Source organism: Actinia tenebrosa, unplaced genomic scaffold (assembly GCF_029948245.1).
Source record: "Actinia tenebrosa isolate PJP-AT-01 unplaced genomic scaffold, QUT_ActTen_1.0 PGA_scaffold7__59_contigs__length_16204524, whole genome shotgun sequence".
Taxonomy (NCBI): Eukaryota; Metazoa; Cnidaria; class Anthozoa; order Actiniaria; family Actiniidae; genus Actinia; species Actinia tenebrosa.
In genome coordinates, this window is record NW_028292584.1 from 9,981,952 (window position 1) to 9,994,155 (window position 12,204).

The 12,204-nt window shown below is 36.1% G+C and overlaps 1 protein-coding gene across 1 annotated transcript; it reads right to left on the reverse strand.

Annotated features, from left to right (window-relative positions):
• Positions 1 to 999: 999 nt before the first annotated feature.
• LOC116294221 (uncharacterized) lies at positions 1,000 to 10,385 on the reverse strand. Its single transcript, XM_089040495.1, has 16 exons — positions 10,131 to 10,385; positions 8,980 to 9,173; positions 8,633 to 8,798; positions 7,945 to 8,292; positions 7,312 to 7,509; positions 6,992 to 7,016; positions 6,847 to 6,892; positions 5,832 to 6,693; positions 5,288 to 5,425; positions 4,973 to 5,163; positions 4,760 to 4,882; positions 4,290 to 4,360; positions 3,840 to 3,880; positions 3,641 to 3,737; positions 2,689 to 2,788; positions 1,000 to 2,582 (listed from the first exon to the last, which is right to left on the reverse strand). Exons 1-16 carry the CDS (start codon positions 10,210 to 10,212, stop codon positions 2,505 to 2,507), a joined length of 2,760 nt encoding a protein of 919 aa, XP_088896621.1. The 5' UTR covers positions 10,213 to 10,385; the 3' UTR covers positions 1,000 to 2,504.
• Between the last annotated feature and the right edge of the window lie 1,819 nt (positions 10,386 to 12,204).

Here is a 12,204-nt window from a genome sequence, read left to right on the forward strand (position 1 = left end):
TATCCAATTTGTTCATGAGTGGCTGAGAGCAGTGAGGACAATGTTTCTTTAAAGTTTGCTCAAAACAGTCCCTATGATACATGTGCAAACACATTTTCTAGATATACCATTTATGACTATATTAGGTGTAGACATAGGCAAATAGCTGGAATAGTAGGTTGGATTTCTAAAAGAGAGGAGACCATGTGGGTGGCAAGAGACAGTTTGAGGCTGGTGTCTGGTAATCTAATGGTATAGATATTGTGAAAATCATCAAGTAAGAGCATCATAAAGGAATGTTTCTGTAAACAGACAAATAGAAAAAAAACTAGGACTGATAAAATTAATATAAGATTAATATATTTAAAAAAAAAAAAAAAAAAGAAAAAAAAAATTAAAATAAAATCTATTAAAATAATAGTAAAATTGAAATTGAACACTTCATTGTAAAAGGAATATTTTAGACATGAAAAAAATGTAAAGTAATATTTACTACCTGAAGTAAGCAATGATATGGAGAAAAACAACAGTTCTGTGTTCTTGAAGGTACCATCTTTCTTTGCTGGTTTCAGGTTTTATTATAGAATTTGGGATCATGTCAAATAGTCCAGGAGAATGTTCATCGACAAAGTCTTTCATCAAAGTAGGGTTGTACAGTGTGTAATCTTCTTCATCATTGTGGTGGTACAATGGAAGTTGAAATGCTTCCACAAGATTCTCAAAAGAATTTTCTTTTTAAAGAAAATTGAACACCAGTAAAAACCATAGTTAATAAAAAACAGTAGTGAAATCAGATCATTTCTGATGGCCATGCTTGTCATTTTTGAATGAGAGTACCCTGCTATGATGCATCATTTATAAGACATTGTAACAATTACCACCAGGGTACTCTGCTTCAAAAATGACAAGCATGGCCATCAGACTGCCTCCTTCATATAACAGCATTGGAATATTCTAAACAAAAAGAACACTTCACTACAAGGTCCTTACAAATATAGAATTTACTAATTTTTTGTTCCATCCACGTTTTTTAGTTTTATATTCCTGCTCCGAGCTTTCGGGTTACAAATCCATCGTCAGGGAAAACTGAATCAGTTAACTATTAACTACGACTTTTCTACACTTCGTACACCACATAGTTCCTGGTTTATTTTTTCCTTTCCCATGCTCATCAATTGCAGAAAAATTCTTTAAGGTATCGGGACTAAAGTTGTAGAATGCTGGTCGCAAGGAAAAGAGCAGCGATTGTCTTCCTTTTCTATCTCATTTTTGTGCCTTCGTCAGACTAGAATTTTCTGGAATTTGTCCAGCCCTTGCTAACTTCGAGTTTACCTTATTAAGGCTTTCTGTAGAACAGTTATCTTTATGGGACCGACTTTTTGGTGCTTTTTCACAACCGTAGCTACACACAAAGCTGACACTCGTAGTGATTACTACTATAACCACGAAAGAGGAAACTTTCATTGCGTTTTTCTCAAAATGTAAAACGAATAAAAAAGTGTAAACCGAGAATAGTTTGAGGATATGACAGAGAGTATATACGGAAAATATTGAGCTTAAATATCCAGGGAATTTCTTATAAATCGACTTTGAACTCATCCGTCCTACAATATACTAATGTTTACAAATAAAAATATGGCGCGCCTTAGCATGGTGCTACGCATGCGCAGACATTTGACCGCGGTGTTACATTTAGCTAGCCAATGGAAACGACTGTGGGAGATGCCAATCGAGCTTCTGCTTGACGTCATCTCCTCAATCTGACCAACACTTATTTAAGTGCATGAAGCACAGTGTTTAGTTAGTCTTAGTCTTAGTTCAGAGCTATAAGCAGAAGAAGCAGAAGAAGCCTAAACAAACATTGTACAAAAAAGCCGAATAAAACCTTAACAGAAGACAGACCGACTCGGGAGGAAATCTATGTGTCCGTAGGGAAGTATCACTCCCCACTTCTCTCTCGTGACATTATGTTTCCCCTCCCCCTTTTCCATGAGCGCTAGCTCTCATAAGTACTTTCTATACTGCGTATCTATAGTGATTAGCTCTCAGGAATATGTTCTATGAAGACAGTTAAGCTAAGAGGAAATTTATTCATGTGGTTTGACTTTTTATTTTGGAATTGAAATATTTGAATAAAAATGCAGATTATATACTCTAATGTGATGTAAACACACATCTACTCCTTCTGCCTATATAGATTTCCTTCTGGAGTTCTTGCTCACCATTAACTAGATATATAAAAATACATTAGACTTACATTAGGATTATAGTTTAAATAACTGGAGCACTCATATTGTAATGGAATTCACAATTAGCTGTTTGCCTCTCTGGCTGCAGGGTCTTTCATTGGTTGATCTTGTTATCACGATCGGGTCTCCGATATCAAGCTTTGGGGATTTGATTAATAAAGAAAGCGTTTGGAGGCCGGCTTATAGCCTAGATATGATTAAATGACTAGTACTTTTTTCTGTATGGAAAGGCGTCCCACTGCATAACTATGAAGACGGTAGTACCTAGATGGCTAATTAATCACTCATTTCTTCATTGACGGTAGGAACGTTGACGTAGAGTCGTTGGTCGTATTCCTTTAGATTTAGGTATTTCTGTTAAACAAGATAAATAAAACAGTTCCATAGAAATTTTATAATTACTGAAATTAATCCTATAAAACAATTTTTGTCAGAGTTCCAAGAGACAAACCATACGTACCTGATGATCTTTGGCTAATGCTCCTAAAAGCTCACATAACGTTGGAAAATCCGGACGATTGCAAGGATCTTTTGCCCAACACTGTAGCATCAGGGAATATCTGATAATAATCGATTTAAAACAGCCCAAGATTATCAAAAAGAATTTTCCAAGGGCAACTCGCTCTTAGGCCTCTTACATGTGATCCAAATATTTGAGCAGCATGTTATTAAATACGAAAGAGAAAATAAAAATATTTAAATATTTTTGATTGTACTTTTGCTGTTATATTACGTTATAATTACCACGCCAATCTCAGTCGCGTTTAGGCAGGAATACGTATTACGTTTTCTTGTGCTTAGTTTTACAATAAAAAAAGCAGATATGATTAATATTATTGCTAATTGACGTTATGCAACATATGCGTACATATCCTTTTACAGGAATGATAACCAAGGGAAACGATCTGAAGTGCACGGGAAAGCAGTACAGCCCAGAACAGACCCCTTGAATATGACATTATTTGAAGGACAACCCAAACTAATTTTAATCTTCTGAGAATTGAAAACCTATTGTTATGTCTTCCGATTTGAGCTACATTCCGACGTACTGCAAGGGGTCTAGAAGATTCTATAAACAAAACCGTGAACCCATTTTTGCACCTGTATGGTTCCAGTATAGACCCTTTTCGGGTTCCAAATTACCGCTGTGTTTCTTGATTACAGACTCATTTGCTCAGGCTAAGCCTCGAATCAGTGTCTAATTACTCGCAAATACCAACAGTAAAGTAAAGAATGCACAACTTAAACAATACGAACACTTTGAAACTCGACGGACCTTGCCTGGAACACCGGAATATTCTTTACAAAATCCAGGCTTAGCCTGATCAAATGAGTCTGTAATCAAGAAACACAGCGGTAATTTGGAACTCGAAAAGGGTCTATTGAACGTAGCAGCCAAGAAAGGTACTCACAGTTTGGTATAAACGTGTGGAGGCTTTGGTAGTCGTTTTCCACCTTTGACCATTTCTATGACTTCTATTCCAGCCATTCCAGAGTATGGCTGACCACCTGCAATGATCAAGGTCACATACATGCATGTCATTAATAGTCTTCTTTGTCAAAATTAAATCAAATCATTAGAGTTTTAATAATGAAATTAAAACCGTTTACCTAATGTAAATATTTCGTACAAAACTATTCCATAGCTCCAGCTAAAAAAGAAGAAAAATACTAAAAGTATCATTACGCTTCATTTTAACTTTAAATCAACAAAGACCAAAAAGACTGGTGTCTTTAGTATGCATAAGGTGCTGTTAGTTGACATTGAACTTATTGATCCTTATCCGCATTATAGATTATGTATTACATTGCTATGTGTTTTGTTGGAAAACGCTTTGGCACCCCACTCTTTTTCGGCCAATTTAGGCGTGCGAAACCAGTAACCTTCGCCATATGTTAGCGCATTCTAAATTATGCATTATATACAGTATACTGATATGTGTTTTGTGGGGAAATGTGTTTTGTGGAGAATGCTGTCGTCACCGTAGTCACTCTCAGTGTATCCTAAAGTACGGCATCTGATATAAATGATATATTTTAATAATCAATCGTTTTACTCACACATCGCTGTATGTTGTGTACTTTTGGTACAATAGAGATTCAAGAGCCATCCATTTTACAGGAAACAAGCCCTAAAAGTACAAGTAAAAAGACCAATATATATAGCACATACTTTTAATGTAATCTCCCACGATGTAAATGTTTCTTTTTTGTTTTCGTTTTCCTTTACACAATTCAATGTACATCGAAAGAAAACGTGGTCGTACGATTTTGTACCTATATATCGCTAAACGTTCCCTGGTGTACTACAGGACCTTGAACCTTTTTGAAATAGGTACCATAAACGAATGAAAATAAATAAACAAACAAACAAACGAACGAACGAACAGACGAACGAACGAACGAAAGAATGAATAAATGAATAAATTTCTCTTAATAAATAATAAAAATCTCTTTTCTTGCGGAAACATTGCGTGCGAAAATAGATGCCGTAAGGCAAACCATAACTGTAGCATTTTATCAGTACTCACGTTCGATCTTTTTGTATATATGTCGTCATCACTAAGTGCTCTTGCCATGCCAAAATCAGTAATTTTGCACCTCAGTCTGTCACCAATTAAAACGTTCCTTGCAGCAAGATCCCGATGGACAATCTACGAAACAATCAATAGCTAGACGTATCTCTCAAAGCATACAAAGGGGCTAAATGTATGAGGTTCATTGGACTAGCCACGCCAGGTTACCTTGTTCTCTGCTAGAAAAGCCATCCCTTTTGCTACGTCGAGGGCAAAACTAAAAAGATGCTGAGGATCTACTTTCTTAGGGTTCTTCAAGCCTTTATTTACGTAATAGGTGTCGTCTTCACCTCGACTTTTTCGCAGGTAACCCAGAAGGTCTCCATACGTAACCAGCTCGAGGAACACGAGGGGAGGTTCTGTGGTTTTTGAAAAAACAATTAGACAATAATCACCCTCAAACTAGAAGCTCAAACTAGTTTTGCCGGTCTAGTTTTCTTCTAAATCTATATTATCAACTATTTGTTCGGGTTGGATACTTACTGAACGTTTTGCCATTACAGGTGACTGTTCCCTTACTTAAGCAACCTTTGAGTCTTACGACATTTGGGTGTGGTTTTAAAGTCTTCATCACCTCAAGTTCGGATAATAAGTCTTGCTTGTCTGAGGGAGATGCCTTTTCTGTAGATGAGGAAAATGTATATTTTAATAGATCTTGTAGCTACGTTCTCTTCTCATTTTCGAATTGCAAAAATGAATTCGATTCCTAGTGAAGGATAGTTATGACCCCGTTGAGTTGTTGGAAAGACTAGCAGTCTCTTACTTAATTACCATGGGTGTCATTGCATTGATATTGATCATGCTTGACTTATTCATTTGCTCTCTTGTTCTTTCATTTATCCTTTCACTTTTTTCACTCCCGTTTCCTTGCTTAATTATGTGTTTGTATGCCTGCCTGCTGTCTGTCCGTGTGTTGATTAGTTGATAGATAGGTTGGTCGTTTGATGGTTCAATTGGTTGCGTATTTAGCTCGTTATTCTTTTATTGCATATATATCAGTAGAAAAAATTCAGAATAGTTTCTTTACCATTCAGTAATTTCACAGCAACTGCTTTTCCCTTAAGCGATCCCTTCCAAACCTGACCAAACGATCCAGCCCCAATTCTACGGAATAACTTTATATCCTTTGGGCACACTTCCCAATCGGTTTTCGGATTTTCCAAGTTTGAATACATGCATGTATATTCTCCTTCTCTATTGTCTTCGTTATTGTCATAGACAGGGCAGTCATGCCTTTGACTTTCTAATTGCCTTGTGAATAAATATTCTTTCTTGATCTTGCTGGGCTTGCGGTATGGATAACTAGATTCCAAAACGCCTTTGTTGTCACCTGACATTTTGTTTTCTGATGATACGATTCGCTTTAAGTTGTTCGGTGCCGTAAAGTCTGTGCACTCGGAACTGCTTTTTGACCATGACAAAACACTTTCTCTATTATAAGAATCCTTTCTGCGTTTTCCATTGCACGGGCCTTTGGCTCTTATTTTCTCTTCTAAGACGTCCGTCTTGCTGCTACCTACGAGACACAGGCTTTGTTTTCTTTTATTCATTTTACAAGAACTCCTAGTTCTCTTTGTCATTGGAAGACTTCGTGGTGGAAGTTCCGGAGCCTCTTCCCCATCGATGTGTTGGTATTGATGTACATTGCCTTCATCACCAAAAGAAATAACATCAACGTCTTTAGAAACCGTTGACTGTTTATTAGAACTATTCGACTGACAATGAGTCGACACAGAATGAGCTCCAGCATTATGCAATTGATGTCCAAATGTCTGCATGGGAAATACCCGAGTGCTTTTATGAAGAGTACAGGGAAACATTTTGAAGTGTTCTCTTTCGTTATCGATTTCCTCATTTAAAACAATGAAGTTGTTCGAGTCTTGGTCTTCCTAAACATAAAAGTTGAAAATTATATAAGAATCGATCTCTCCGTCTAAAACGTGCGCCGTGCTTTCCCATTTTGAAATTCTCTCTTGGAACAGTTTATTCACAAGAACGTTTCAACTCCCGGTTGCTACATCCATGAGGTACTGCTGTTTTACCTTAACTGAATCAATGACGACATCGTCTACTGACTCGTCATCTTTCCTGCAAAGGAAAAGGTCAACTTTCAGCTATTTTATATAAAATAACAAATCCCAAAGCCATGAATGCAAAGCCAGGCTATAGCGCTACAACAGACTTTACCTGGCCTTTCTTTCATAATATTTTCCTATAAAAAACAAAAGATATATTGAGAACAAGTACAAATTAACTTCTAAATATATAATAATTGGTAATATGATTAAATATTCTCAATAACATAATGCAGGGTACATTTGTTTAGGAAATGGGCGTAACAAAGTTAAGAACAAAAAATATATACAAACAATGCAAGCAGATCTTAAGATTTTACTTAAAAGATGTATAAAAGTTCCTCAGCATTAGCCCCGTACATCTTCTTGAAATGAATAAATATTCTATAATCTTCTTGAAATAAATAAATAAATATGATATTTGGCACAAACCTTTTGTTTTGGATTTGTTATAGACTAGCACGATGGCAAGACAAATTAAAAAGGCGAAGACAAAAGCAACAGCAGTTGAAATTATAATGTATATCATAAACTTTGGCAATATATAGTTCCTTGGGGGACTCCTACTGGGATCACGAGCACCACCTTGTACTGTGACTACTGTGGAATCTGCTGATGAAGCTGGTTGCACTTTAAGAAAAACGTAATAAGAAATGATGTCATTGTTGGTCAGAAAAGCCCTAGGATATAACAAAATTCTAACTAGGTAGATGACTTCCTAGTTCGAAATAATCATTGCAACTGGTCTTAATAATTTACAGTTGATTGTATGATGAAATCAGTTAAGAAGCTGGGCCAACTTTGAAACAACAGGAATCTTTTATCCAAAAATTGACGATTTAGCAACATCGACAACAACAAAGTTGACCGATATTTATTGTAACCATAATTAATATATCTGAGAAGCAGCAGGTGAATGAAGTTTGAGTGCACGAAACTTTAAAGTGAAGATTGTTCCTTTTTACTAAAGATGAACTATTTTTGAACCTTCTCAAGTCTGTGATATTGACGGGGATATTGACATGTTCTAATGGATCCATGCTCCTCTTGCAACACTTAACTCACCTGTGATAATATTTCGTACTTTCTCTGTGCGCGTGGATGTATCTACAACAGCAGTGGTTGGAGTGACGTCTGCTAAAACAGTTGCAGTATGATTTACTTTAAGCATACTCTGACCCCAGCGATTCCAAGCAGTGACTCCGAAATCATATGCCCCCACTCCCCACAGTTGTACAATGTGCTTTGTCGAAGAGGTATTTAGTGTTCTCCACAGTGAATGGTTTTTCCTGATCCATATTGTGTACTGTGTGATTGGATAACGCAGCACTTGCTGTTTTGGGGGTTGCCATAATAAATACAAAGAACCATTGGTAATGTTGTTTTGCAAAATAACTGGATTTAGAGGAAGTGCTGTTGATGGATTAAATTTCGTAATTTGCATTAGCTAACAAAGATAAATCGGTAAATAAATTAAATACATTTGTTAAAGTTAGTTTTTTAACTAAAGCAGGCTCCACGATGAGATGTGAAAGCATCTACAGCATAGTTAGTAGACTCAGGGCTGGTTAGGATACCCAGCAAACTTGAAACCGTACCATCACGTGATCTTGACCCAGCGCCTTGTCTCCCTCTACTATTTATAGTACACACTAATCTCAGGTAGCACGATTCAATTCGTTGGATCCTTCGAATTCCCTAGGAATTATACTTTTAGGGTTAATGCTTCTAAAATATGTAAAAAATAACTTACTGTAAACTACTAATGAGAAATAGTCCTTTAATGGAGAGCAACAAAGTCCAATAAAAATCTCAAACCCAAATTCTTTGTTATCTTGTAGTGTAACGTTATGCATAGTTATGATTGCTGCTCCATTGCTTGACAAGTTGCCTTCAAACTTAATTCTTCCTTTGGTAATCTAATTTATGCCATAAAGGAATAAATAGTAAAAATAGATACAAATTCATGAGTGAATTGTAGTTTACCCTCAAATAATGAAACAAGCAAAGTATTGAAGACTAAATTCTGAAATATCCTACAGAAACACTGATCAGACGACACAACACAACAGATAAACAAGAACAATATGGCGGACTCACTTGGACATAATGTTGAGATTCAGAAGGCATAGCTATAAGTAATTTGGTCTTTATATAACCAGGATCCTCCCACGTGCCAAAGAGAATCTCCATTGGTTTCCTGTTTAGTGACAGCTTATATCGCCACGTTAGACTTATGTCTGACCCCTCTCTTGCAAACATACGCTGATTTGGACTATCTATCCAAAGATTACCTACAATGGGAATAGTAATAAATGAAAGAAGAATTAAAAGAAGCTTAAATCCCTCAACTCATATCCATATCTTCCCATCCAATGATATCATAACATCCCGTCTGCGGAGCAAGAAGCGATCTACAAAGATCAACGGCGATATGATACCTTTTTAAAAAATTCCTTAAAATTCTTCTATCTGTACAGGGTGGTACGGCTATAGGCCCGCCAGTCCCCCCCCCCCCCCCCCCCCCATCCCCCTCCACCTTGCCGCGGTCCTGGTCTCTTTTCATTTTAACCAATCAAAAAGTGAAATACAAAGGTGAAAACAATCATCAAGTTGACTTTCTTTTTGACTGACAGGATTTCTCGATTTCTCTTTCGGCTGATTTAAAATACATTCAAAAGTTTTTAACCTTAAATAACAATATTGGTTCTTTCTTGATGTTGCAAGACACGATGAATACGATAAAGCAATAACCGAGAACAATGACTTTGGAGCTAAACAATACCCTGCAATACAAAAATCCCTAGCCCAGAACACAATACATCTTACAACACCAAGAAAAACCCACAATATTATGTACTGTGTTATTTATTCTGTCACGTGAACATTATAGTTAAATATATAACCTAATTGTTTAAATATATAGTTGAGAGGCGATTGGGAACAAGGAAATAAAGGAAAGTCCATGTCACTAATTCAGGTTCTAATTTAGTATACTGTTAGTACTATTAGTTAATACTATTGGAATGGGAAGATAGCAATATAGTTAATTAAAGAACACATTTAACATTTTATACGATCGCTGATACAAAAACAGATTTGAATAACACTAATTTGCCAGAAAACAATTTAAAGACAAAAGCAAAGTCATCCGCAGTATTTAATCAGCATCCCCTACAACGGTATTCGATCACATGAAAAACTTAAAATTTAGAGTAAATATAAAAGAATTCAGAATATCTAAACCTTACCTGCATAGTGGGTTTGAAACTGTAAAGATAAAAATATGATGAATTGAAAGATTGATGGCCAGCAAGGCGTTTTGGAATTCATGATTGCATCAGTAAATAGCTCAGTCTTACATAGTTCTAGGTAAAACTATTTCGATGATCCTGTGCTGTAATTTGTGATAAATGCAGAGTAACGATCCAATTATTACAGGATGAAATTGCTACATTAAATAACTAATATATGTTACTTATTTTATCCCCGGCACTCAAGATAGCATTGATTTCGAGTTCCTGAAACTGAAAAACATAGGCGTGGAAAAGTTCGAGTTCTTGGAAGCGTTGCCTTTCTTTGGAAATGCGAACGAAGTTCCTAGTACAATATTGTATATATATGGCTTACTCATCAACTAGGGAATGGGGTGGGGATGGGGGAGGCGTGGGAGGGGGGAGGGGGGAGGGGGGTTGGAGTTCAAGATAAGATGGTATCTTACTGCAAAGTAACTTACTAATCTACTTACCCCCCCCCCCCCCCACCCCCAGTGTTATGTTACGCTGATCATCAATGAAAAAGACTACTTTTATTTCATTCCCTATAATATCCATCCATCCATCCATCCATCATTCCACCCATCCATCCATCCATCCATCCATCCATCCTTCCATCCATCCATCCATCCATCCATCCATCTATCCATCTATCCATCCATCCATCCACCCACCCATCTATCCATCCATCCATTCATCCAAACACACACATTGAACGTCCTCCAGTCAAAGTTTATGATGCCTTGGCCTTGAAGTTCGTCTCTTGAAAATGATAAATAAATTGCGTTTGTCTGTTTATGATTCAGCGCTGAAACAAACGCACGAGACAAAATATCTTGCTCACTGGTAAAAACCAAACCTGTTGCCAAAATCAAAATCAGGAACTCATGCACACAGAATTAAGGATTTATGCCATAAACTCATAACTGTCCTGTTTCATTTTTCATTTTTTGATTTCTCATTTTTGATTTTCCAATTCCAATTTATTTCGTTTTTGCTTGATTTTTAAAAAAATTTACCTGGATTTTTCATTTTTTGTCGATCCAAAAACTAGGCCTCGTTTCAAGAATTTCGTGACACTGAGGTAACGCAATGCTATGCGGTTACGTTTGAATGTAAACATATCAGCAGGAATTCTAAGATAATAAGTAGGAGATTATAACTAGTAGGAGGTTTTTCATGATTCACAAGTTGTTCATGTTCATGAGATTTAAAACATTTCACAAACTAGTATCTTTTGCATTAATAATAATATGATCCCTTAGAGTTAAAGTCTGCCTGAATGCTTGCGATCGCACTGAAACATAACTTCTTTCGATCGAAATTTCTTGGAACTGTTTAGTGTCAGCAACACTTCGCTTGGCTGCATGGAGCACTTGATAATATTGAGCTACTATAAAAATCGTACACGATCTTATCATTTATCAAATTTAACAACAACGAACAAATATAAAAATAAATAGAGATTATCACGTGTATCTTTGTATCGTCTTTATTCACGAATTTCCATATGACGCAAACAAGCGAGAACGCAAGTCGGTTTATCCAAGAAAATGCTATTTACATGAGTTCTAGGAAAAGATTATTTACATGAGTTCTAGGAAAAGATGATTCTTCACGAGTTCTAGGAAAAGATTATTTACATGAGTTCTAGGAAAATATTATTTACATGAGTTCTAGGAAAAGATGATTCTTCACGAGTTCTAGGAAAATATTATTTACATGAGTTCTAGGAAAAGATTATTTACATGAGTTCTAGGAAAAGATGATTTACATGAGTTCTAGGAAAAGATGATTCTTCACGAGTTCTAGGAAAAGATTATTTACATGAGTTCTAGGAAAAGATTATTTACATGAGTTCTAGGAAAATATCATTAACATGAGTTCTAGGAAAATATTATTAACATGAGTTCTAGGAAAAGATTATTTACATGAGTTCTAGGAAAAGATGATTCTTCACGAGTTCTAGGAAAAGATGATTATTCATGAGTTCTAGGAACTGAAAAAGACACGTATCAGTTTACATCAAGTTCTAGGAAAAGTTATTTAC